Here is a 27,911-nt window from a genome sequence, read left to right on the forward strand (position 1 = left end):
GCCAGTCTTCTCTTCACTGCAGGTTCCCCAGGCAGGCAGGAGACACTGGCAGTGATTTCTCAGGGCTGCACACCAAGATTCCTGGAAAGCAGATTTGCAGAAGCGGGGCCTGCATGGAGGGGAAGGGGCTGGGGGTGCTGGGCACCGGAGGACTGGGTGTTGGCAAGCAGGGCAGACTCCGGCCGCACCTTTCCTCCAGACTGTGCAATCAGTGGTGGCTCTTGCAGGAAGCCTTCAGAGCAGCCGTGATACTCATCCCCTCCCTTCCCCCAGAGCGAACGGACACGTTTAAATGCCTGGGCCGAGCACTGGGGGGTTGGCACGGCATGGGGCTGCTGCCTGCCAAGCTGGGCGTGGGCGGCACAATGGAGCAAGGTGGAGACAGGGCAGGGCTGCAGGACCTGGGGGCTGCCAGCTGGCTCTCCATGCGCATGCTCGTGGGTAACAGGGTAGCTTGTCTGGGGGACTGTCAACCCCACTAAAATAACTCCCAGTGAGTAACTAGGGACCAGGGCCCCTGGGTGGCTGGGTAACCCGACCCCTCTGGGTGCCAGGACCCGTGGGTGGCTGGGTAATCTGACCCCTTTGGGTGACAGTGCCCCTGGCTAGCCAGGTAACCTGACCCCTCTGGATGCCAAGGCCCCTGGGTGGTCAGGTAACCCGGCCCCGCTGGGTGTCAGGGCTCTGGGTAGTAGCCAAGTAACCTGACCTACTAAAGTATCAGGGAATAACCTGACTTGTCCATTTCCTGGGGTATCACTAAGGGACTCAGAGCAATCAGGCATCCTGAAATTTGCAAAGTGGAAGTGCAGGGGTTTGAGACCCAGAAACACAAGGCTGAGGTTCCACCCGGTTGTTTTGGCCTTCTGATCCACCAAGAGGGGAGTAAGTGAGTGACCCAGAGAAGCCTGAAAAGAAGAAGTGTTTCCTAACTGAGCAGGGGAGGAAAAGGAGGTGGCTGTGGGCATGACCTGGAGCTCTTTGTGTTGGCTTGGAGTACAACTGCAATTCCACTTCTAGTCTCCTTGCAACACTCTGCTCTGAATGCAGGAAGTAGCTGCTGGGTAAGTTTAAGCAGGGTTCAAAGGCTGGCCTCTGCAGAGCAGATGTTCCAGAGTTCAGAGCCAGATTCCCAACTGCTCAGCACCTGCACTTGGGGCCACCTTTTCAAAAGAGCCGAGCACGCAGTGTGCTGAGCTCTTTGGAAAAGCAGGCCACTTTTCTTAGGTGCCTAAATTGGAGATGAGCTATTCGGCAAATCTGGTCCCAGTTGTGGGTGCTGAGTGCTTGCGATGTGTGTGTGCATATATATATATACGTTCCTAGATGCAACCAGATGCACTGCTCAGTTATTTGTCATAACCTCTATAGTGCTGACAACTAAAGGAGATTCTCCAGGACTTCAAATAGCAGAGACCTGTGGTTTTGGAGCAGGAAGTTCTTGAGATCTGTCACAACAGCTACTATGTTAGCTCTGGCTTGTGCCCTACTTGCCATGACCTATGGGATAAAATCATGACAACGCTGTCTCATGCAGCATTTGCATCGTCACACTGTAATGCTGCACCGCAATGTCCCACCTCCTGACCGACACTAGCTTCATTTTCTGTGGGTGTCATGAGTGGTGCGTGGAGGTGAGTGCTGGAGACTGGGAGTCAGGATGCCTGGGTTCTTTACCTAACTTCCACTGAGTGAGACCTATGGCAAAGTCACATCACTGCTCTTTGCCTCAGTTTCCCCTTGTGTAAAATGGGGATATAGATACTGAACCACCCTTGTCAAGCACATTGAAAACGTCTTCCATAAGCCACTAAATGAGTGTTTATTTTTCTTATTAGAGAAATGGACTAGGAGTCACAACCCTTTCACTCCAGTCCTAGCTCTGCCACTGATGCATAACATGACTTTGGGCAAGTCACTTAACCTCCCAGTGCCTCAGTTTTCCCATCTGTAAAGTGAGTGTAACATCTGTGTATCCTACAGGGATGTTTGTGAGGCTTAATTGATTAATTAATGTTTGCAATATTACAAGCCCAGAGCATTCAAAAAGCATGAATCAGGTTCTGAAAAATCAAGAGATTGGCTAAAAACCATAAGATTTTAATATAATAGATTTTTTTTAATTTGCCTTCTGGTTTTTGAGTCTTTAGTCACATTGGCAAGCGTTTTTTGGTAATCATGAGAGGTGGAAATGTTTGTTTGTTTTTAAGTGAAAGCTGAGATTCTCACATAATCCCTTGCTTCCAGGAGCTGGGGCTTTAAGCACAACTGGAGAGTTGGCAGCACTGCACTCAGGCGTCAAAACATTGGCCGAGGTGTTTGTAAAGTGCAAGGTAGTCCCTGGATCGCCACAAATACCCGGTGGCGTTGCCGGGCACAGTATTCCAACTCCATGTGACTTAATGGATAACTGTTGTTGTTGTTTTTTTTAACATGACATATTTATTTGGAGAGAGGTGCACTCCTCTCATGTGGGCAGCCCAGCTGAACCCACCTGTTTCATGAGAAGGATATGGGGGGAAGCTAAGGACATTTCCAGCATCAGAGCTGCCTCTTTCTGTGATAACTACGGGAAGAACCATGGTGTCATCAAGTCTTTTTTAGCTCTAAATGCCCCGTTGCTAAGGCACTTTTGTGCTTCATGTGTGAAATCCTATCTCCCCTTTCTTCCATCTTCTTGACTCCTGTGGTGGGCATGCATGGCATTGGGGTGGGGCGTGGAGGAGGGGAGGCAGCCGTGCCAATTTTCTTTTTTCTACTGCCTCTGTGCTGCTGTTACAACTCTGCCTTCTTCCCTGCTCATGATGGGCCTCCTGACCTCAGGGCTGCCGTGATGGAATGAGCGATGCCTTTACCATCTCTTCTTCCCGGTAGTTTATTTCCTACAATGTTTTTCATCTTCCAAAGACTTTCCTAGAAGTTGTGTCCAAAGTACCCCTGTCCAGCTGCTGCTCAGGGTTGGAGCTGTTCGGTTTGGGCTCCATAGCAAATTCGCTGGGGAGTTGTTATCACATCAGACCCGCCAGTTGGTTGAGATGAGGGGAAAAGGAAGAGGGTTTAGGTAATAAGGTGACAAGTATGGGATGGATGGATGGATCGGGAGAGAGAGAGAGGAACAGATGTTATGGTTGGTTACAGCCAAGCCTGTGTGAAGAGAGACTGTGGTCAAGTGGATTGAACTCATGGCTAGGAGACAGAAGCCATTGGTTTGCCGGAAGGAAGGATGATCTTGTGGTTGAGCCACTGTCCTGATACTCTGATGAATTGGGTTCAGTTTCTGGATCTGCTGCTGACTCCCGGTGTGATCTATTGTAAATCACTTAGGGCCAGATTTACAAAGGGGTTTCGGTGCCTAGTGGACTAACAAATGTGCCTAAGCAGGTTAGGCACCTAACTCCCATTGAAAATCAATGAGATGAGGCACCTAACTCACTTAGGTGCTTTTGAACCTCCCACTAGGTGCCTACCTGCATCTTTAGCCTCCTAAATACCTTTTCAAATCTGGCACTTGATCTCCCAGGGTCTCAGTTCTCCACCATTAAAATAGGAGTGTGGATCCTTCCTTTGTTGAGATTGTCAGAGTACTGGGTCAGTGATGGTCTCTCACTATACTGTGCCTCGCACGATGGAGCCCTGATCTTGTTTGTGGCTCATAAGTGATACTATAATACAAATACTAATAGCCCTGGCTCTGCTGCTGACTCATTATCTAGCCTTGGGAAAGATACATAGGCCCACATTTCGACAGCACCACGCTCTTTGGGTAGCTCCGTTTTTGGATGACCAGCTTGCAAGTGCACCATGTGACTCACAACATCCAAAAGGCAAGCAGGGGTTCAGGTTGGAGAACCAGGGGGAAATTGACCTGCATAGCTATTCTGGAATTGCTCCCCCTGTGGACACTCTGTGAATAAAAAGTCTCTTTGTTCTGGAATAAGTATTCTGTTTATGAGCTTTTATGGCAGATGCAATTTCATGCCCTCCTTTTTTAACTACTTCCTCAACAGAAAGAAAAGGAGTACTTGTGGCACCTTAGAGACTAACCAATTTATTTGAGCATGAGCTTTCGTGAGCTACAGCTCACTTCATCGTAGCTCACTTTCGTAGCTCACGAAAGCTCATGCTCAAATAAATTGGTTAGTCTCTAAGGTGCCACAAGTCCTCCTTTTCTTTTTGCGAATACAGACTAACACGGCTGTTACTCTGAAACTTCCTCAACAGAGTTGCACCAGGGATCAATCTGGCCCCAGGGCATTCATCACACACAACACTCAACACAAAGGAAATAATTATCACCCTCTACCAAGATCAATACACGACAGAAAGAGCAGAGAGCTATGAGCTTGACTCCTGGAGACGGTTCTTTTGCAGGCCTGATCCTGCAAGCTACCAAATGTCTCCAAGGCTCAGTGATTTCCTTGGAGGTTGAGGGTAGGCAGCAGCTCCTAGGAAGTTCTCAGCAACCCACAGGATCAGAACCTTTCTCTTTATAGAGTAGCTTTACTCCTGGCATGGGAGGTTTTAAGAATGGGAAGCCTAGAAAATCAGAAGTTATGGGAACAGGGGACCCTCTACCCTTCCAGCAATCTCATCCTTTAAAAATAATATTATTCCTCGTGCTTGGTACTTCCACAGACAACCTTCTTCATCTTCATGGCACCTTGTAAGCATTCATTTCTCTCGCTAAGTTATTTGCCTCAATATCCTGCAGCAGTAAGTTCTCCAGGGTTAATTATATGTCACATTTATTTTCATTAAAAAGTGTGTTGCTTTAAATATTTAAATCTTGCTGCCTTTTAAATAATAATACCAAGTAATAATAAGTAATTCTCAGTCATTATTATTTGTATTACTGTAGCACATAGGAAATCCCAGTCAAAGAGCAGGATCCCACTGCACTCGTCACTTTGCAAACACAGAAGCATCAAGGGTCTTTATGGACCACTTTCAACTTTAAGCCCGAGACCTCTGATCCTGCATTGAGTTCTGTGCAGCACAGGGGTCCCCACACATGAAGCTCCTTTCAGGCCTAAATGTTGGCAGTTGCCAGATTGGATCAGACCCGAGGTCCAGCTAGCCCAGTATCCTGTCTCTGACAATGTCCTGCCCCAGATGCTTCAGAGGAAGGTGTAAGAACCCTGCAGTAGCAGATGTGGGCTCATCTGCCCCCTACAGTAGGTCTCATCCTCCACCGTAGTAGTTATAGATTTGCTTAAGCATGAAGTTTAATATCCCTTCCAAAATGTATGTTAGCCTTAACGATTATAACTCTGGATATTCTTGCTGTCTATATAAATGTTCAATCCCTCTTTGTATTTTGCTTAGTTCTTGGCCTCAATTTCCTATAGCAGTGAGTTCCCCAAGCAACAACAATTTACCAAGGGAGAAGGATAGTAGCCTATGGTGGCATTACCCTTTTCAGCTGTCAGCTTTATCTGTGGCGATCACTAATAAATTATTATAATTAATAGAGCTATGTGGATGGCAGTTCTGTTTCACAAAATATTTTGAATTTTCAAAAATTGGCTTTTTTCCAAATCGGAGCAAAAAATGAAAATTTTGAAATTCTCCACAAAGGAAAATTCATATTTTTTGTTTGTTTGTTTGTTTGTTTGAGGTCAATGAAAATGTTTCATTTCAATTTCAACTTTTTTTTATGTTTTATTGTATTTAGGGCATCTGTTTGGGGTGGGTTATTAATTTCATTTTGGGGGGTATTTTGAGCTATTTTTGCGTTTTATGTAGATGTCCAAAAATCAAGGGTTTTCGTTGCTTTCTCTGTGTATATACTGCAGTATTATATACATTACTCATTACAGTAGTATATACAGTAATGAGTCATCTCTTTGTAACATTCGCTAGTGCACTTCACTAATGACAGGTTTCAGAGTAGCAGCCGTGTTAGTCTGTATTCGCAAAAAGAAAAGGAGTACTTGTGGCACCTTAGAGACTAACCAATTTATTTGAGCATAAGCTTTCGTGAGCTACAGCTCCCTTCATCGGATGCGTAAAAGTGGAAAATGCAGTGAGGATGTTTTTATACACACAGACCATGAAAAAATGGGTGTTTATCACTTTGAAAGGTTTTCTCTCCCCCCACCCCACTCTCCTGCTTACCTTTTGAAAGGTGTTTTATAGCCTTGCTCGGGTTTGCATGGCTGTCTGAGTGGAGAATCAGGCCCATTCAGTTTTGAATCTTTTATAATCAGGATTTGAGGGTGTGTTGTTTTTTTAAACCCCCTGCTAATGCAAACAAATCAGGTTGACGAAAAAAGCATGAGAACTAACCATCATCACTGTGTGTCGAAATGCAGAGTAAAAAAATCAAATGCTCTCAAGCCGACCTACAGAAGGCCAGTTAATGGCAAAACCGCTGTGAAGTCAATGGTACCATCTCCGGTTGATAGAGAGAGGAAGCGTGTTTAGTGTATGAGGCACTGAAGTGGGGTTAGGAGACCTGGGTCCTAGTCCTGGTTTTGCCACTGAGCTGCTGTGGAACCTTGAGCTAGTCACTACCCCTCTCTCTGCCTCAGTTTTCCTCCCACCCTTTGCTATAAGCTCTCTGGGGAAGAGACTGTTTCTTACTATGTGTATGTACAGCACCTTACACAGTAGGGCTTTGATCTCAGTTGGGGTCACTAAGTATTACCCTAATAAATAATAATGCTAATAAAGAGGTTGTGTCCCCTTGTACAGGCTCAACAGGGATGCTCAGTTGGTCTTCTCTGTATAGCACTTGTTATTTTATCTTGCCTCTCTCTTCCTTTACCAAGCCAAGGACCCTGTCCAGCTGCCATTGAAACCAATGGCAAACCTGCTCCAGAACAAGCGTGATTACTCCTCATGGTGCTGGTGCCTCCTACAGAGTGCTGAGCACCCGCAATCCATAGATGCAGAGGCTGAGGGCACCCTGGCCCTGCCAGGATCAGTGCCTAAGAAGAGCTTATTCCTATGGAAGTCTGTGGTAGCCACAAGGGCTCAGCACCTCTCGGGCCATAATCCTGCTTGGTTTGCAGCCTGTACAATCCCACTGATTTCACAGGGACTTTAGTGGATGGAAACCAGGATGGATTTTGCCCTAAATAATCCAGCTGTCATTGGTAGAGGGGCCCAAACCAACCCCTTACTGCCTCCCATGCAGACTGGGGGGGAATATTTGTACATAGGAATGGCCATACTGGGTCAGACCAAAGGTCCATCTAGCCCAGAGTTCTGTCTTCTGGCCAATGCCAGATGCTTCAAAGGGAATGAACAAAACCCGGCCGTTATCAAGCGATCCCTCCCCTGTTGTCCAGTCACAGCATCTGGCTGTCAGGCTTAGGGATGCCCGGAGCCTGGGGTTGTGTCCCTGCCCACCTCGGCTAATAGCCAGTGATGGACCTATCCTCCATGAACTGATCTAATTCTTTTCTGAACCCAGTTATACTTTTGGCCTTCACAACATCCCCTGGCAATGAGTTCCACAGGCTGTCTGTACGCTGCATGAAGAAGTACTTTCTGTTGTTTGTTTTAAACCTGCTGCCTCTTAATTTCACTGGGTGACCCTGATTCATGTGTTATGTGAATGGGTAAATAACAATTCCTTATTCGCTTTCTCCTCCGCAGTCATGATTTTATAGACCTCTATCATACCCCACCCCCTTTGTCATCTCTTTGGATCCTGAGTCACCCCCTCGGCCTGCTGATCCCATTAACCATGTGTGTCTCTGTACAGAGAACAGTTTGAGGGCTGAAACAATGGGGCACAGAGCCCCAGTGGGAGAAGAGGAGGAGGGCTTAAGTTTCTTGAAATCAGCCAGGGCGTGTTAAACCCTTCCCTATATCATCTTACCAGAAACTGATTAGGGGATCCTGTGGATATTCTGTCTGCCAGATGTGGGCTGCAGCTGGGGGAGAGAGAGTGGGACTGGGACACTCCCAGAAGCGGGTGTGAGGAGGCAGTGTGGATGAGAGGAGTACGAGAGAGGAAGATAAAGGATGGCTGTAAATCCACCCCAGCACAAACCTCCTCTTCTTTTTTCCCTTTGCAATCTGTTCCCACCCCAGCAGAAAACTCATCCTTTCAGCACTTTCTCATTTCCTTTGCAGAGTCGGAAGGACAAGGAAAGACCTAAACAGAAGCACAAAAAACATCCGGAGTCTCCCACCAGCCTCACCCCGTCCTCCGTGCCCGTCCCTGCTGAGAAGGTACCAGATTCGTGAGGTGCCGGTGGGCAGGGGCTATCTCTGCCATCTTCCTTGGGAAGCGATGGGCAAGAGAGGCTTTATCCCTTTATTTTGATTCCTGGTTTCTCACATTCTTCCTTCTTCTGCCCTTATTCGCTCCCCCACGACCACCACCTGGGGAATTTCACTCTGTGGCTGTCTCTCGCTTTCTGTCGGCATTGAGGACCCGATCAATGGGCTGAACTCCCCAGTGGCTGAGTGGCAGGTCCTAGCTTGCTCAGCAGCAGATGTTCAGGTTTAAAGCTCCGGTACAAGAGATGAAACATCCATGTGTTGCCCACTCTGCAGCCGTGCTGTAACCAGCTCCGGCAGATGGGCAGCCCAGGTACCTCCTTTCAGGGTAAGAAGGGACAACTTGAGACCAAGGTCCTGGCACGTTGCCCTTCTCCAAGCCCTTCCATCCAAACCTCAAAGCATGCCAGCAGGGCAGACAGGGAGTTACTGTATTTCCTTAATTTCTGGGGAAACTGGGGCACAGAGGGGCTGAGTCCCTACTGCCCTAAAACCCCTTCATGAAAGACATCAGAGCTCCCTGTTGTGGAGTCCCCCTCCTATAGGGGCTTCCCTGGATGGTGCAGAACTGTCTACACTGGCTCTACACCAGCCCCAGTGTTGGGGGCATGCCAGGGGCATGCAGCACCCCATAGGGGGCTGTTGCAGCTGAGTGTAAATTAGAACAGCCCCGAGGCTGCTCTAACTCGTGCCAGGGGCCAAGCCTCTGAATAAGTGGCAAAGAGGTGGTGGAGCTTGGTCAGAGCAGAGTCAGGGCCAGAGCAGTGACGTGTTTTGCCCCAGGGTCACACGGGAATCCGTGGAAGACCAAGAACTAGAACCCAGACATCCTGACTCCCAGGGCCTGATTCTCCTCTCACTAATGCCAAAGTAACTGGAGGTAAGGCCACTGGTGGGAGCAGAGCCAGGCTCTGGCTAGAACCCATAGAAAACACAGCCCGCCAGCCCGCCTCAGGAAGACTATTTAAAGGGGGTTGCATGGCTGTAAGGTATACCCTGCGGTAATGGCACCTACACACAAGTAACACTCTGTGGGGAGGCCCAGGGCCGGGATAGCAGCAGGGCAGGACAGAGATGAGAGATCAGAGCTGTGTGAGAGGCCCAGAACTGGAATAGCAGGGGGCGTTTTTCAGGTCAGGATTGAAGGGAATTATCCAAGTTGTGCATGAGGCCCAGGGCTGGAACAGCACGGGGGAAACAGGTCAGAACAGAGGTGCAGCAGCAGAGTAGAGGGGCCAGGACTGGAATAGCTGGTGGGCGCTGCTGGGCACGATCGAGGGGCACCAGCTGAGCTGGGCATGGAATCCCGCACTCCACTTATTTGCACTCTTCCCAGCCCAGCGTTAGTGCAGTGAGACTTGCTCTCCTGAGTGGCAAATTCCCCCAGTTAGCAGAGCTGCCGGGGACTGATGTGCTAAGAAGATTATTTCCAAGCTCATGTCGAAATTCAAAACCTGGCTCCCAACTAGCTAGAGTGCCTCTTAGACAATTACCCACTGTCTCCTCCCAGGCCCTGCCAGACCTTTGTACGAATGGGGGGAAGGGCCTAACTCGGTTTACACAGGGACCTTTCAGCACTCTGTAAGCTGAAATTCAGGTGATCCTGATTACGCTGGCCGTTGCGGAGTGACATGGCCATAGTCTTTCTACAGGGTGTTATTATTAATCTTCATAACGGGTGGCATTCCCATAGTGCCTTCTGTGCACAGATCCTAAAGCGTTGCACAAGCTTTCTGCTACTGAAACGCACCCACTTCTGGGGTGGAACGCAGCAACTGTTTAACAGCACACTGCAGCATTGCACAACAGTTCAGGACTGGAAGTGGAAAATCTGTTTGAAACTGCAGAGGGGTACGGGATAGATATTGGCACCGGTATGACGACACTAGTGCAATTACACAGCTGGAAACCCCCGGCGTAGACACATGACACTGGGGCAAGCTCCATCTTGCACCAGGGTTGTGCATCTACATGGAGTGTGCGCTGGTGTAATGCAAAAATAACGCCAGTAGAGTCAGGGCTTTAGGCCATGTCTACACTACGAACTTTGAGCGGTGCAAGTTACGACACTGTACAACCACCAAAGTTAGTATTTTGCTGGCGTGCGTGCAGATTTGGCTGCTTGCATCAGCACGGCACATACTGATGCAAAGTGCCGTGCACCATGGGTAGGAATCCCAGTGTCCCTTGGGCCGCCATCCTGCGCAGTGCCTTTTGAGAAATTTTTGCAATGTGTTGTGGGATAATAGAAATGACTCACCAAGGGATCTCTGGGAGACAGGGGCCGAGATCCCAACATGCACCTTTGATGGGTGGAGATTGGTAGAATTTTGTCTGGGACAAAGTTAAGTGCTCAGCCCTGTGGGGGTGGGTGGCAAACTAAAAAGTATTTGTGGACGATACTAGTAGTTGGTAGAGCTTTGTCATCACATTTAGATTTACAGTGAGAGAGGCAGGGCAGGCTAGTGGTTAGAGCATGGGACGAAGCATCAGGAGAGCGGGGTTCTATTCCTGATGCTGACAGTGACCGGCTGGGTGACCTTGGGCAAGTCGTTTTCCCCCTCTCTGTGCCTCAGTTTACCTTCCTACTGCCCTCACTCTTGCCTGTTTAGGTTGTAAATCCTTTAGGGCAGGGACTTATGGGGCCCTGATCTCAGTTGGGCCTCTAAGCGCTACTTTGATATCAACGGTGGTATTGCCTCCCTTGAGATGCTTCATGACCATGGCGTAGAACCAGAGAAAGAGGCAGTGATCTTCAAACTCCAGCCAAGTCTACCCAGGACAGTGGAGCTCACTTCTTCCTCCCTCCCTGGAGCCCTAACACATGCCTGCCACCTGTCTGACAAACCAGGTCTTGTAAGAGTCTCCCTGATGGGGCCAGAGCAGCCTCTACTGCAGCCTCTGACCTAGCCGTCCTCCTGGATTCAGGCTTTTATCCCTGCAGCTGGGGGTCGCCCACCACATTCCAAGGATTCCAGTGGCTCTGGGGGCATGCTGCCAGGCGCTGGAGCCCGCACCCTGTCCAGCAGCGGTGAGGAGGGCTAACAGGGGAGAGCGGGCTCTGGTATAAAGCAGGAAGCAGCGTGGCTGGCTCAGCTGTAACCGAGCTGGACATCTCAGGGCGTTGGCAACGGAGAGCCCTTTGCCTCTTGGCTGCCAGTTTGAATCCAGACCAAGTTGCGAGCTGGGTGGGTTTCTTCACTGCCGCTGCACATGGGCCTCTCCATGGCAGTCTCATCAGTGAAGCCAAGAGTTTGCCGGGACTGTGGAACCTTCTGTTCCAATCAGAGGGTTTCTTAGGGACCCGTGAAAAGCCTGCAAGGTCTGAAAGAACCAGGCCCTTCTGTGTGATCCAGGGAAAGTCACTAGACTAATGGAGAACAATGTGGGGAGGAGCTGCCCTTCTAGCCCTGGGCAGGCCTGAATTTAAGAAGGCCGGATGTCTGCGTCCAGGCATCTGAACCCTTCCAGGGGCAGCAGCATCCTCCCTCTCTCCCGGCACTCTGTGCATGGAAGGGGCACAGGCAGCCTTTGGCATCCGACCCAGGGTAGAGGCTGCCAGCTAATCTCTTTCAGTTTGGCCAGGAGAGGGAGTTGGCAGCATGGTTGCCACGGCAGCCGCATCTCCAACGGGATTTGTGCTTCTGTCCCCATATGCAGGCAGGCAGGGTCAAAGCTTGTCAGCATTTTTAATGAGTGCACGAGTTGGGGGGGGGAGGGGAGCAGAAGGGGGCCGGGAATTGTTAACTCAGGCCGATATTTAGGTGCCAGAGATAAGGAGCATGAGGAGCAAACACTTTCTAACTCATAAAGCCTCCGTCTGTCTGTCCCAGACCCTTTCCCAGAAGCTTTAGCCACCGGCTCGCACCAGCCTGCACTGGGAGCAGGAGGAGCGGATGGTGGGAGTGAGCGAGGAGACCAAAAGCAGGTTTGACCCTCTCCTTTGCTGCCACGTCTTCCCCTGGAGAGTCAGCCCATTACCACCCGATGCCTCTTGCAGCAGGGGGTGGAGGTGCAGGGGGGCAGCCCTGGGGAGTGGATAGAGAAGCCACCATGTAGCATCTAAGTTTGGGACTCAGAGACGCATGTTCAGTTCCTGGCTCTGCCCAGGGATGCATTGTGTGACCTTGGGCAAGTCACCTAGAACTAGATCCCCATTAAAATTGATCCGAGTTGGGCTCCTGACTCCTAGAGGCAGCCTGAAAATCCAGTGTCTACCTGCACTTCGACCCGGATCCTCAAAGGTATCAGGCTCCTGACTCTAATTGGTTGCAGTGGAAGTTAGGAGCCTAAATACCTTTTAAGGATCTGGGCCCTAAATACCTTTGAAATCCTGACCTTGAGCATTTGTCTGCACTGCAATTAAATAGCCCCCACAGCCCGACTCAACTGACCCAGGCCAGCTGCAGGGGGTTAACTGCAATGTAGACATACCCTTAGTTGCTCTGTACCTTTGCTTCCCATGTGTCAGAACAGGGGGAACAGCACTGGCCTACCTCCCAGTGAGGATAACTAGGATAAAGAGCGTGAGGGGCTCACTAAGGAGGGCCATGTCAGTCCCATAGATAGCTGATCCCAGATGTGTTCCTGGGACGGCGTACAGGGTGCTGAGAGAAGCTGGGTTGCTAGGGGAGGGGACATCGTGGTGGGGAGGATCCAGGCATGGGGTCGGCACGTTTGGGAGCAGGTTGGGAGGTTTGTGTGACCAGAAACTCGTCGTGCAGCAGATGCCTGGCCATTTCGGTCCCAGGTGTCCAAGCACAGTACACAACGGTGGCTGTGTCTCTCCTCTCCGCCTGCAAAAGCCCCTGGGGAGCCATCCTGGCCCTGCCTACTGCACTTGCAGTAAATCTGCCGCCATTCCTGGCTGCCCCAGCTGCTTTCTCCCACCAGCTGCAGACATCCTGATCACTTGTTGACACGCACTCGCACATGCTTCGGGCTGCAACATCTGGCAGGCAAGGCCGGCTTGCTCTGGATTCTGTAATCCAAGCAAGCCATCCATGCCAAGGCCTCCCCTCACCCACCCTTCTAGGTCAGGTGCTGGGAAGGGGAGATGGGGAGGGGGAAGCATCTGATTGGACATTTCCAGCCAGGAGGTGGGACAGCTTTCTGGTTTCCCAGTGTGGTCTGAGCCTTGCTGTACACCAGCAGGCCTGAGTCTGTCATGAGCCAGAGCCCCATCCTGGAAGAGCTCTGGGAAATTTTGCCCCAGGCCTGTTTCATCTTGATTTGCGATCCCTGCGACTGCGTGGGGGGCAGTGGGGGTAGGGAGAGAGGCTCATGGTCCCCCCTCTACCTCCTGGAAATCAGAGCAAGCCTTAATTAAGCACTTGGAAGCCTGCAGTAAGGACCCTCTCACCCTTCCTCGGTCTGAAGCATGGGCCGGTGGTAAAAGCACATGGCTTGAAGTCAGGAGATGTGGGTTCTTCTCTGAAACCTAGAGCAGGGCTGACGAGACGGTGACAAAGGGGGGACAATTGTACCAGGAGACTGAGCTCTGGGGCCCCCCCCCAAAACATTTGCAATGTCTGTGTAAATAAAATGAAATGGGATGGGGGGAGAGACCCCAGCAAACATGATGCCCAGCCCATCGGGAGAAATTTGGGGTCCCGGTACGCATCACTTTGAGCCTGATCCTGAAGTCTATTCTTGTACCGTGCTGCACCGCAGTATCTGAGCGTCTTCCGGTTGTGCACTAAGCCAGTGGTTCTCAACCAGGGGTCCATGGCCCGCTGGGAGGCCATGAGCAGATTTCAGGGGGTCCGCCAAGCAGGGCCAGCATTAGACTCACTGGGGTCCAGGGCAGAAAGCCGAAGCCCCACTTCATGGGGCTGAAGCCCAGGGCCCTGAGCCCCACCACCCGGGGCTGACGTCGAAGCTGAGCAATGTAGCTTCGAGGGGGGACCCTGTGGCATGGGGCCTGAGCAAGTGCCCTGCTTGCTACCCCCTAATGCCAGCTCTGGCTTTTATATGCAGAAAACCAGCTATTGTGGGCCAGGTAGGCCATGGAGTTTTTGTTGCATGTTGGAGGGGGGGCTCAGAAAGAAAAAGGGTGAAAACCTCTGCACTAAGCAACACGACGACGTGCCCAGAAGGCGCTTAGCTAGTACGATGATGAGTGTGGTACAAGAACCTAGACAGGGTAGAAATAGCCAGTGGGAGTTTTGCCATGAGCATCAACAGGATCAGAGCGGGCCCTGAATCTCGGTTGCTCGGTTTCCCCCTCCTGAGGACAGAGATAACAATGCTGAGTTGACCTGTGTCCTCAGCTGGTGTCCTTCATTGATGGCTGCAAGGACCTTTGAGAGTCTCAGAGGGAAGCTGCTCCAGAAATGCAACATATCATGACCTGAGGTTTTCCAAAGGAGCCTGAATGAGCTAAGTGCCCGGGTCCCGCTGGAAGTTGAGAGTAGAGCATTGAGGGACACCCCCAGCTGTTATTATTAAGCAGCCACATTAGAGCTCTCTTAAGGAGAGGAGGGATGGGGCAGTGATTTGGGGATTCGTTTAGGATTTAGAAAATGGGGGGGTGGATTTTGCCTGCTGTACCAACAACTCCCTGTGCGACCCTGGCTGAGTCACTTAGTCCCTGATTTTTAAAGGCATTTGGGCCTTGCTGTGCTCAGCACTGCACTGCCTAATGCATTTAGGAGCCTAGGTCTCATTTTCAAAAGGCACTTGGGAGCCTAAATCCTATCAACTGTCAATGGGATTCTGGCTCCTAAATCGCCCCCCTAAATCCCTTTGAAAATGCGACGTAGGCTCCTAAATCAGTTAGGTGTTGCAGAGCCCAAATACTTTTTAAAGTCTGGGCCTTCAGTCTCTCTGTGCCTCCATTCTCCATCTGTAAAATGGGTAGAACAGCACGGTCCTACCTTACTGGAGCGTTGTGAGGATAATTCCATTCAAGACTGTGAGGCGGCATTCACGTACCTTAGGCAGAAGGCTCTCGCTGCAAGGTTGTTTGACCCATGGCCAAGCTCCATCTCTAACAGGCAACTGGTTCTTGCTGGCCCTTTTGGGTGGCTGCTTCCCTGCATCCCTTTGTCTGGCCTAGGTGGGGAGAAGCTGCTGCTGTCTCTGGATTGTTCACTGTTCCCACATCCCCCCCCCCCCCCATCAGTATTAGTTTAATCCAAAGGCAGGCAGTTCTGTACAAGTATTTTTCACCCCTCCCCGTGTTTCCTTGTCAGTGGTTCCCTCTAGCAGCTCATCCCACCAATCAGAGCGCAAAGAGATGCTCTTCTGATTTCCCATAAATAAATTAATGAATGAACAGCTCGGGCGCTGCAGAGTGTCGGACGGAGGCCGGGAAAGAGGTACAGCTGAGAGGGGGGTAGCGTGTGGCTCTGGGAGTGTATGTGGTGTGTGGGTCTGGTCTGGTCTGGTCCTTCCGTCTCCGGCTCATGGACCCACAGAATTGGATTCCTCGTAAGATTCGTGGACTCGGCTGGGCTGGGAGACCTGTCTCCCTGGTGGTTTTTTTAAACAGGCCTTTAAAATGTAAATACCTCTGAGTTTTTGCGAGGGATCTGTCATGTTCTCAGCACTGTGGGGTGTCTCTCCACAACAGGCTCCTCCCGCCACCCAACACACACACACACACACACACACACACACACGTACAATGCATCCTATGGAGTTTGCCCCTCTTGCGCCCCTTCTGGTGAATTTAGTGCTGTGGGAAAGTTGACTGCCCTGGAGCCTGAAGGCCTCTGTATAGCAACAGGACAGGTACAGAGCGGACAGCAACGAGGAAGTCTTCCCACCCTCAAACTGCCTCAGTGCTGAGCAGGACAGACCACCTGTATGAATGAGAGGGGATTAAAATCTCTATGGTCTATTCAGTCTTTGTTAGTATTTGTTTTATGGTAGCCCCAGCCGAGATCGAGGCCCCGTTGTGCTCGGTGCTGTACGTACGCACTCTATGCCCTAAAAAGCTCACAGTCTGAATGGACAAAAGGTGGGGAGGAGAAACAGAGGCACAGAGTGGGGAAGTGATTTTCCCACGGTCACCCAGCTGGGTCAGGAACAGAGCCCAGGTCTCCTGACTTCTCCTATGTGTGTGGGGAGGGTCGGGGGCGGAGGTTGGAGGGTTTATCTTGGTGATATGGACGGCTCTGATCTGGGCTGCAACCACTGGTTGGTTACACATACACACTGCCAGTACTGCCAGTAACCATCCCGCGCCCTGGTGGGAAACTCTGGCCCCTCTGAAGTCAGTGGGAGTTTTGCCATTGACTTCCTTGGGGGCCAGGCTTTCAGCACTGCAGGTGAACGTCTCTGTAGCCCATTGCCAGTGTCCTGAGCCAGCACGGCCCCTCTGTTAATTGTATCTATTTGTTTAATTTTTGCGACCAAGATTTGTTTGCCAACGCCGATTTCACCCCGCTGTGCTGCTAATCCATGATACTCCCCGCACTCCCTTCTTGGCCTGCTAGATTAAAAAGAAGGCTCTTTGATATGGTTTGTCTCCCTCTCTCTGCTCCTCGGTAGCCTTGCATACCTGGTGGGAGGATCAGAAGAGATGGATTTGTGGGAGGCTTTGCACCCATTCTGGCTCCTGTCTCAAGGGGCATGTGTCAGCATCCTGGTAGAGTTGCTTGAGACATGAGGTGTGCTTTCCTTATGGTGTTTGAACAGCCTCACTGCATCCTATTGCTCCCAGGCTCTGCTCTCCCTCCTCCTCTCCTTCTGCCCTCAGCTCACAGATGTGGAAGGTTGGAAAGTTTTTCCTGCTCCCTCTGTGATCATAAATCAAGAGAGCTTAATCTTCAACGTCCAGAAGTTAGTGATGAAAAAACACAGATTCCCCCACTCCACCCCTTTCCCAATTTCCACCGCTCCCTTCCTCCTGTCTTTCATATTCCCAGCACATCTGGCCTGCATTAGGCTGCCAGCCATTGCATTGTGTGGAGTGATTAGACCAAGCAGGGGAAATAGGGATAGATTTTTATCCGGGCATCCAAGTGTCTGCATCACAGACCTATTTCTTACCCTTTCCAAGAGGAGGTCCTCTGGAGTCAGAGAGTGCGGAGCCCAGATCTTGCTCAAATCTTCCTCTCAGCAAGCTCTGGGGCAATACAAGTAGCTTGCAGTCACGTCACAGGTGTTTTATTTTGAGCTGGGACTATCACATTGCAGCGGTGGCCAGAAAAGTGACCGTGGAAGTAGCATCTTGCAGTTAGTGACTTTCAAACATTACTGGGCTGCCTTTGAATTGGTGAAGGGTTGAAAGTGCCACATCCCACTGCAGATGCCCTGAGAGATCCGGTTTTCTACCCACCTGACTGTCCTTCTGTTCAGCCCACTGCATTTCCTGGCCCATCCTTCCAAGCTCCCAGATTCCCTAGCATCTGTCTACTCTGTTTCATTCCACGTGGATGGGCACCTCTGGTTCTCTCTCTCTCTCTGTTTCTCTGGGGTTTTTCTCTAGCATCTGTCACTGCAGCGTAGAAAGCTGCCCTGCCAATTTAGCTTTGCAAAAGCATTCTCCACAGTAGACAATGGGAAGGCTCCAGGTGATCTTCTAGGTTAGCCAGCCTGGGGCTCCTGGGCAGAACAGACATTGACGCAGAATGGTAGCAACAAAATGCAATGGGGGAATGAAGGAAGCTGCATGAATGGATGCTTGGTGGATGAGCAGCGTGGAGCTTGATATGCAGAGGTATCACATCACTGAGCAGGGATGTGATGGTCCCTCCCTGTGTAGGCCTGGCTTCATGTGGAGTATTGCATTCAGTTTTGGGCACCTAGATAGCAAGAAAGCTATGGCTACCAGCTCAGAGATGAGTGTGGGAAATGACTAAGGGACTGGGAAGACTGAAAGGGCTGATGGGCTGATTTTGATCCTGTGGACTCCAGCTGAAGTTGGGGGCTTGCTCGGCATTTCTGAACATTAAAGCCCCGAGCCTGGAATTTTCAAAGGTGCGTAAAGAAGTTAGATGACCAAATCCCGTTGGATATCAATAGGTCCCTTTGAAATATCCCAGCCTAAATGCATGTGGCTCCACTAAGCAAGACCACAAGTCTCCCAGCATCTGAAGGGAAGAAGAGGCTATCTAGAAGAGTACAAGGGAGCAGAGCTAGGACTAATGGGACGTCCCCTTTTCTTAATATCAAACTTCCCGATAGTAAGGACTGTTAGACTGTGGAAGAGTCTGTCAAGGACAGTGGTGGGCAATCCGATGTGTGAGAATTTTTAATAGCAGCTTGGACAAAGCATTAGAAAATGCTTTGTGCTGCGCTGGGCATCACAAAATGGGGAAGAGATGGCCAGCCCTCTGTGGAGATAGAGGTGGTTAGGGACTATTTAGAAAAGCTGGACGTGCACAAGTCCATGGGCAGTTCTGCAGAAAAGGACCTAGGGGTGACAGTGGACGAGAAGCTGGATATGAGTCAGCAGTGTGCCCTTGTTGCCAAGAAGGCCAGTGGCATTTTGGGATGTATAAGTAGGGGCATAGCGAGCAGATCGAGGGACGTGATCATTCCCCTCTATTCGACATTGGTGAGGCCTCATCTGGAGTACTGTGTCCAGTTTTGGGCCCCACACTACAAGAAGGATGTGGATAAATTGGAGAGAGTCCAGTGAAGGGCAACAAAAATGATTAGGGGTCTAGAACACATGACTTATGAGGAGAGGCTGAGGGAGCTGGGATTGTTTAGCCTGCAGAAGAGAAGAATGAGGGGGGATTTGATAGCTGGTTTCAACTACCTGAAAGGGGGTTCCAAAGAGGATGGCTCTAGACTGTTCTCAATGGTAGCAGATGACAGAACGAGGAGTAATGGTCTCAAGTTGCAGTGGGGGAGGTTTAGATTGGATATTAGGAAAAACTTTTTCACTATGAGGGTGGTGAAACACTGGAATGCGTTACCTAGGGAGGTGGTTGAATCTCCTTCCTTAGAGGTTTTTAAGGTCAGGCTTGACAAAGCCCTGGCTGGGATGATTTAACTGGGAATTGGTCCTGCTTCGAGCAGGGGGTTGGACTAGATGACCTTCTGGGGTCCCTTCCAACCCTGATATTCTATGATTCTATGAAAACATGCAGTAGGGTACAGCCCTGCATTGGCTCCAAGGGGAAAATGCCCCAATAGGTCCTTTCCATCTCTCCCATCTGTGGCTCCGAGTGGTCAGCCCCACAAATTGCAAATCAACACGAGCTCATTATCGCCCCAGAGGTTCTTATTGCTGTCATAATTTCTGCTCTGGCTGGGGCATGTCGAGACAGCGCTGCTGAGTTCTGAGACGCGGCTATAACTGGGATTGAGGCAAAAGGCCTCAGGATGGTCTGAGCCTCTTGGAGTTGTAGAATAGATCCCTTTGGCTCCGGAAGATGCCCTGGCACCATTTACACGCCAGCGTGGGTTTTGTAAGTCTAAGGGAGCCTTATCAAGGTTAAGGGAGTCCAGCTAAGAGCAGGGAGAATGCTGGCCAGTATTGTCTCATTGCTCCCTTATGCTTCCCCATCTGTCTGGGTCCATCTCTCTCTTCTCCCACACTGTCGTTTTGTTCTGTGTTTGTACAATGGGGTGCTGGTCCACGACAAGGATAAAAACAAATAAATAGCAATAATAAAATGTTACTATTATTATATGACTAATAACAATCACTCTCGCCGCCTTACACATCACCTCTAAATTTGGCCCACAGATGCGACCTGGAGGAAGTCATACAAGCCCAGATTTTCAAATGATTCCTAGCTTTGGCTGCCTCCAGTTTGGGGGCAGTGCCTGGTTTTCGGGGGGGGGGGGGGGTTGTGCCCCAACAAGTCCAGCTGAAGTCAGGAGGAGCTGCAAATATCCAGCGCCTCTGAAAATCAGGCCCTAGGACTCTCAAATCAGGTGCCCCCAAAATAACTGATATGTGAGACTATTGCTCTTCTCCCCGGTGTTGCGTGGGGTAAGCTATGCTTGGACTAGCCCTTCATTGGAATAAATTACATAAAATGGAAAACCAGTAAAGAGAGAGCCAGCTGCATGCACATCTGGACTGACTCTTGGCCCCTGTGTCTGTATGCTTGCCAGGGTTCCATCGGCCACCATGAAGGTAGCAAAGAGACCTCAGAGGTCAGCCGGTCAGAGGTGAAAGGCAAGAAGTCCTCGAGCCATGGCACCAGCCACAAGGGGAAAAAGACGGGAAGTGGGAAAAGCTCCACCAGCTTCACCTCAGCTCCCTCCAGCAGCACTTTCCAGCCTGCAGGTAAGGGTGTGTGGGGGTAAAGTTGGCAGGGAGAGAGGAGAACAGAGACTGAGTGGGGAGAGAGAGAGAAGATCATGCATCATGCTAGCAAAAGGAGCAAGGATCGCTCACAAGGCAAAGCAGGAGGGAACTGTATAAGTCCAGCACATAAAGTGTGGAGTGCGGTTACACTCATAGAGTTCTTGGCCCTCCAGTTACCAGAGTGGATCCGGTTATAAAGAGTTAAAAGCAACAGCGAGTCAGACTCATCCCTGATGCAGCTCCACTGCTTCAGGGGAGCAATTTGTCCCCCTGGAGTTTCTTTTATTGGGGTAAATGAAATGAACATGGGCCGGCTTTTGAGCATCAGAACAGCCAGGTGGAGCAGTGGGGTGGGGGTGGAGGGGAATCGAGGCCTCGTTATTAAATTTACAAACATTTATTCCTGGTGCTGTCTGAATACAAACTGAGAACCCCTATCCTTAGGCTCCCCAACACTCATTAAAATACCACCTCCGCCAGAAAACTCAGGGAGTGTGATCTAGCCAGGAGCTGAAAAGGAGTCAGGACACCTGAGCTCTAGTCTTGGCTTTGCCTAAGGTGACCTTGAGCAAGTTGCTCCCCCTCTCTCCCTGCGCCTCATTTTTCCCTCATCTAGAATTATACTGACCCACCTTCTGGGGGAGTTAGAAAACTTCATTAATTACTGATTTGAAAAGCCCTTGAGGTCCCACCGGAGCTTTACTATTATTAATTCCATGTGGGGAGGGAATAATCAGGTCCAGATGTGGCCTGGAGTTGCCCTCTTGAATGGGCCTGTCTTCACTACAAGGAAAGGACGGTCCATCTGTCAGAATAAAGGGAGGAGGAAAAGGAAATTTGCACAGAGGCGGCCTTTTGCAGCACCTGCCCTTCCCCTCTTGAGTCAGTGGTGTCCCCTCCTTAACTTTGAGGTGGGCCTGAACCAAAACCTGGCATCCAAACACCCGTGAGCCTTGGATCTGGATCTAAGCTCAGGAGGCTCCAGGCCAGCTCTGACCTCACCAGAACCATTGTAATAACCATACCTTCCTCTAGCGCCTTTCATCCCATGGGATCCCCAACTAGGCTGGAGGGGCGGTCGCCTCCCCACAGGCAGTGCCCTGCATGACAGGGGAGGAATTGGGGACAAACTCCTTACTCCTACAGAAGAGTGTAGTGGGATCTTTACTGTTGTAATGAGCCTGCTAGCACACATCTCTGCAGGAGAGGACTGCTGCACTGTGTGTCCTATACCCTATACTGCTGATGGAGATCCTCCTTTAGCTCAGGCATCCAGGCTTTTGCAGCGGGAGGATTTGAGTTCTGAATTGCTGCTCCTACTTTTCATTCCTCTCTGCTCCCCCTAGGCACCTCATGCAGCTCCCTGCAGGGCTCCCAGGATTTTGTGACATTCCCCAAGCTCGAGCAGGAGGAAGAGAAGTACCGGAAGCCCGTCTCCTCCTCCTCCTCCTCTTCCCACTGCTCCCCGCTGTACGAAGGGCAGAAGGGGGACATCTTTGAGCAGAAGGTCATATTCTCAGGCTTCGGCTCTGTCATGCGCTTCTCCACCTCGGCAGTGAGCCAGCAGCGGGGCCGTGTTGCCTCCCCTGTGGACTACAAGGCCTCGAACCCAGTCAGTGGCCCCTCGGGGGGAGGCGGCGGCACCAGCAGCCACAAGCGCATGCCCTCCCTCAGCATCGAGGACGGGGAGGTGCTGAAGGAGAAGAAGCACAAAGGCAGCAAGAAAAGCAAGCATGGGCCTGGCAGGCCCAAGGGGGGCAAGAACAAGGAGGTGTTGGGCACCCAGCTGGCTGGGTCCACGTCTACCTCCTCCTCGCCCTTCTCCGGGGGCTCCCTCGTCAGCTCCAGCATCGGCAACTCATCGCGATCTTTCAGCCACACCGGGACCCTGCCCAGCCTCAGCCTGGAGTCCCCCCTGCTGGGCTCAGGTATGTTCCCCTCAGCACCCGTTCCGGGGCACGTGGCTCCCTTCAACCTACTTTTCCACCGTACAGCCAGCATGAGGCCCTCCTCCCAGGGCCCGCAAAGGTATTTCAGTATCTGGCCCCCACTGGAATCAGTCAGCGTTAGGCCCCTAAATACCTTTTGAGGATTCGGGCATTGGCTGCTGTCAGAATCCCTCCCCGGTGAACAGAAGAGTCCAGCTCCAGGTTCTCCTCTCAGGGGCTCTGGTGTGAATCCATTCCAGATGTCCATAGAAATCCAGTTCAGGTTTTTTTCCTCCTTTCTAAGGCCGGGTTCAGAATCTCTCCCAGGTGAGCACGGCTGTCCTGCATCCATTCCAGAAGGCTGTAGAAATCCATTTCAGCTTTTCCTCCCTCCCTACTTTCCATCCAAGCTTGTGACCTGGTATCTGTTCCAGGTGAGCAGGAGGATCTGAGCCAAGTTTTCCTCCTGTAAATCCAACCAAATGGGCATGTCATACCCACCTTTGCACAGGGTGCCATCAGATTTAACCAAACTGGAGCTTATAAACAAAGGAGAGGATGGATCGGGAAGGGGCGGGATGGTCACTATCAAAACCAGATGTCGCTGAGATCTGGGCCCCAGATTGAGGACCGATAAACGGATCTTACGTTGTCCCCCTTTCTAAAGCAAAGCCACTTTTTAAACTAGCAAATGCCAGTTCTGCTTATGCCCAGGGTGAGTGAGTGCTAGACACTGAGGCCTGGTTTAACACACTTAGGGCGGTGATTTTTTTTTTTAATGGGCCATGGGCTGGTGTACACTAGATCAACCCAGCTACGTCGCTCCGGAATGTGAAAAACCCGCACACGGTGAGTGGTGTAGTTACACAGACCGAAGTCCCATGTAGACAGCGCTAGATTGGCAGGAAAGTTCTTCCATTGACCTAGCTACCACCTCTCAGGGCGATGGATTTACCACACCGACGGTAGAACCCCTTCCGTCACTGTAGTAAGTATCTACACTGAAACGCTACAGCAGCCTGGATGCATTTATACTGATATAAAGGTTTGGCTTATTTGCCTTCCCTTATGGAAATACTGGCATAAACGCGCCTAACTAGTATAATCTGGCTAACCAGTCCTCTCACTCACCGACATGACTAACCAGGCCCACTGAGCCCACACGAGGGGTAGACTGGTATCGTTAAAAATGTGTGGACAAAATCTTTTGAGGCGCCTTGCCCAACCCTACAACCCTCCTTGCCAGAATGGAGGGCAACGTTGCTGAGCTGTGGCAGGAAAGGGTTAAGGCAAGGGAGCAGGAGGAGGGGCCTAGCACTTAAGCCTGCTTCTGAGACTTGACACTTCTGGCAGCCAAGTCAGTCTATTGTGGGCTGTTTGCAGATGCTCCTATTTAGGTCAAATTGGGGTGGGGGGTGAGGGGGGACTTTGAGCAGTGGCCCATCCTGTCTGGGCTGCCTGAGAGAGTTTGTGGTGGGGAGGTGAATTGGGGATGTAGTCCCGGGAGGAGCTCTCCGGAATTGATGCAACCTCCATAGTCATAACCTTGGGCAAAATTTCTCCTCTTCCCCCATCCCCGGGGAACAACAAAGAGACGGTTCAGAGCTTGAGGATGGCTGCCAGGCTCCCTTCTCCCATTTGCTCATTCTCCGACCTCCTTCTCCTCCTCCTGGAAAAAGATGTTGGCCAGGATCCGAGCCCTAAAGCTGCTGGCTGCCGCAAAAGGAACCCCTCCCTTGACAGTCATTTCCTCACCTTCCTACCTCATTTATCCAGCCTCACCGCACCTTGCTGCTGGGCGTCAACCGTGGCGCATGTTGGCTTCTCTCCATGGGAGTGCAGTCACGTGTCGAGAGTAGGAGATGGGGAATCTGGGCTCCTGGGTTCTATTCGCCATCCCAGGCCTTTGGGCAAGATGCTTCGTGCCTCGGTTTCTGTGTCTGTAGAATGGGAGCATCATGAGGCTGCAAAAGATTTTGGCATCCTCAGGTGGAAAGGCTGAGCTCCATCACCATTCGCTCTGTGTGCCAGGGCTGAAGGGGCACCTGTGCTCATGGCAGTCTGGGGCTGGAGATGCCAAGGCTGGCCTTATATGACCATGACCTGGAAGGTCTCCCCTCCCTTCCATTCTAGATAATCCAAGACAGTAAACGAGATGTTCAGTGCATCTGGTCTCAGGCAGCAGGGGGCGCTCTAGGGCCTCAATTTTTGAGTGTTCACTCTTTACTGGGTGCCTCAGGTTTTGGGGAGCCCAGCTGGAGACACCTCCAGCCTGGTTTTGAGGGGGCGCTGCACCCCCAGAGTTCCAGATGAATCCACAAGCACCAAGGTTGCTTGGCCCCCTTTGAAAAATCACACTTCAGGGCGGTCCCCAAAATGGAGGTACCCAAAATCAGTGGACACACAAAAACTTTAGGCCCCAATGAAGAAGGGGTTCTAAGTCCCTGGACAGGGCTGTTTTGCTTATCCCCCACTTGATTTGGGGCAGGAAGGATTCTAATCTAAGCTGCCTGCAAAAACCTACCAGCCCCCTGACTGTTTTTCTTCAGGTGGCATGCAGTCATAGATCACTGCGTTGGGAGAATTTAGTCTATTTAGCTCATCAAAAGGAAGATCAAAGGGTGACTTGATTATGGTGTATACATTCCTTCCTAGGGAGAAATGACCAGGTATTAAAAGGATCTTTAATCTAGGGGAGAAAGTCCAAATGAGAACAAATGGCTGGAAGTGAAAGCCAGAGAAATTTGAAGTAGAAACAAGGCGCAAATTTTTCACATTGTGGGTGATTGACCGTCTGAACAAACGCCCAAGGGAAGTGGTGGGTTCTCCATCTCTTAATGGCCTTCAGAGCAGGACCGGGTGCCTCTCTGGAAGATGCTTTAGCCCAGCACAAGTTATGGGGCTCAGTACAGGGCAAACTGGGGAAGTTCTCTGGCCTGTGCTAGGCAGGAGGTCAGATTAGAAGTTGTAGTGGTTTCTTCTGGCCTTAATCCCCATGCAGCTCTGAATGCTGAGCAGAGAATTCTTACTGCTCCACCCCCTTCTGTTTTCCATGCAGGGATCTACACCAGTAACAAGGACCCCATTTCCCACGGGGGCGGGGTGCTCCGGGCTGTGTGCAGCACCCCCCTCTCCTCCAGCCTCCTCGCGCACCAAGGCACCTCCTCGCTCCCACAGCTCAACCGCTCCCCTTTTGCTAGCACCATCCCGGCCTCCTCCTCTTCCACGGTGTCCACCACCCAGGTAAGACTGCTGGGACAGGAGCATGTGGCTGGAGAGGGAGGGGGGAGTTATAATTCAGGAGGTGATTTGGACTGGCCCAGTAGCCTAGCAGTGCACTGTAGCCTGGCGGAGAGGGGGGGTGTTCCCCACTTAGGAGCAGTACTGAGGAGGGACCTCTGTTGCTCCACAACCAGATGGACAGGAGCATGCAGGAGACCTCACTTCCTGCACCGCTGCTCCCTGAGCTCCGTCTTGCCAGCACCCACTGACTCGGGGATTCAGTTCAGTGGAGCGCTGCTGGTGGCCTTCCTCCTCCTTCACAGACCACCCGGGATCAGAAGAAGGATGATCCCCTGGTTAGGAGGCTAGCCTGGCGCTTGGGAGCCCCAGTGCTCTGCCAGGCTCCCTGTGTGACTTTGGTTAACTCCCTTAGCCACTCGGTGCCTCAGTTTCCCCATCTGTAAAATGTGGCTAATAGCCCTGCGCTGCCTGAGGATAAAAATGTTAGTTCATGGTACTACAGATGCTATGGTCATGGGGACCATATAAGTACCTAAGACAAAGAGCAAGTCTTAGCCAGGAATTCTGTCTGATGTGTTAACCAAAGGGATTGCTTCTCTAAGTTCAGAAACCACCCCGCTGTTCAGCTGCTCATCTGAACCGCTTGGATTGGGAAGATCAATCAAGAGCGGGCTCTCTTGTGAATCTCCCAGTGCTCCCTGCCTTTCTTTTTAAATACTTCCCCTGTTGGCTGGGACCCATTTGGAAGTTCAGAGGAGGCGTGCGAACGCAGCGTCGGGTTCCCCAGGCTGTTCAGCCAGTTTCCTGTCTCTCTTGCTAATGTCCCACCTGCAGGTGTTCTCGCTGGCAGGACCCACCTTTAGCCTCCCTTCCTCGCACATTTTTGGAAGCCCCCTGACCTCTGGCTTGTCTATGAACCCTCTCTTGGACCAGTCTGAAAGCAGCCGGGCAGGTACGTGAATCGGAAGGTGTGTGCATTCAAAACTCAGAAAGAATCTCCCCGGAAGAATTGAGACAACCAGGTCCACAGTTTGAGCTCCGCTTTCCCTACTGTCTCCCCACCCCAAAAGCTTGAAGGCCGAGGGGGTGTGCTGGGAAGTATGAACTGTTGAGATCAGTGGTGTCTTTGTCAGCTCATGCTATGTCTGCATTAGCAGAGCACTTGGCTGGGAAGCTAGCAAGCGGGGGGGGGGTTAGTCCCGTGATGAGAGCACACATGCTGGATTGTCTGTGGGAGACTGTCTCTGGGTGTGTACTAGAATGGTGCAAAAATGTGACCATTTTGAGATTTCATTATTTTACACACTTGAGCTGCGCAAACGTAGTAAACATTTTTTGGAAAAGTTGGCACAAAATTTTGCACTACAAATGCTCAGCTTTTCTTTTGGGGTGATTTCGTACCCCTTCGACTCTGGTTTCACCATGAAATGCAACAAAACCAGCTATGTTCACACTGCAAGTATTCTGGCACTGAATTTGACTTTGGAATGGTTCATTTGCCCCCTGCAAAACCGGCTCATTTGCTTTGGAAAAGGGCCTTGCTCATGAGGGGGAAACCTCCTGCATTGCAGTGAATGTTTCTAACCAAGCAGGCCCATCTTTTAGTTTGCAACAAAATGCACAAAAAAGGCCTTGCACACTCCTGATTTCCAGCATTTTGCCTTTGGTTGTTGTAACTATCTTATTTCTCATGCTCCTCTGAGCCAGAATTTTCAGGAGCTCAGTACGTTGGATGCTGAACTCTTGGGAATATCTAGCAGTAAGTGTCACAGTGGGGAGTTGCTGGGGTCTGAGCCCCATTGCCAATGCTGATCCCTTGAAAATCTGGCCCTGAGCGCTTTTGAAAATTGGGCCTCTCGTATGTGCAGCATGTCAGTTTGTCTGTGTGAGCGCGCATGCCTGCATGAGGAGCACGTACGAACGTTTACTCCTGTGTTTCCATACTTGTAAGCCCATGGAGAAGGTATATCATATATGTGCATGCCATGGGGTGGGCGGGGGGGGGGTCCATGTGCCTTGGGAGCTGTTTGTCTGTCCTGGAGCTGGGGTGGAGCTGGGGTGTAATTTCCAGCTCATATGGTCACACTAGTTCTCATACCCACACCAGTTCTGATTGAAAATAGCCATGTAGCCACAACTGCACGGGCAGTGAGATGGGCTGGCTACCCATGTGCCATCCCATCTGAAACCTAGGTACATACTTGGGGCAGCTAACCCTAATGCTGCTATTTTTGGCATGCTAGCATAGGTATGTCTATCTGGGCTGGAAATTACCCCTC

General features: G+C 51.0%; 1 protein-coding gene across 3 annotated transcripts in view; it reads left to right on the top strand.

The window, feature by feature from the left end:
* MLLT6 (MLLT6, PHD finger containing) overlaps window positions 1–27,911 on the top strand; it is a 67,195-nt gene that overhangs the window by 25,362 nt on the left and 13,922 nt on the right. For all 3 annotated transcript variants that reach the window (XM_077806184.1, XM_077806186.1, XM_077806185.1), the window contains exons 8-12: window positions 8,089–8,187; window positions 20,266–20,440; window positions 21,808–22,389; window positions 25,448–25,632; window positions 26,467–26,584. In XM_077806184.1, coding sequence (XP_077662310.1) covers window positions 8,089–8,187; window positions 20,266–20,440; window positions 21,808–22,389; window positions 25,448–25,632; window positions 26,467–26,584 — 1,159 coding nt within the window. The remainder of the gene's footprint in view (window positions 1–8,088; window positions 8,188–20,265; window positions 20,441–21,807; window positions 22,390–25,447; window positions 25,633–26,466; window positions 26,585–27,911) is intronic.

The sequence above is a fragment of the Eretmochelys imbricata genome, chromosome 27 (genome assembly GCF_965152235.1).
Source record: "Eretmochelys imbricata isolate rEreImb1 chromosome 27, rEreImb1.hap1, whole genome shotgun sequence".
Taxonomy (NCBI): Eukaryota; Metazoa; Chordata; order Testudines; family Cheloniidae; genus Eretmochelys; species Eretmochelys imbricata.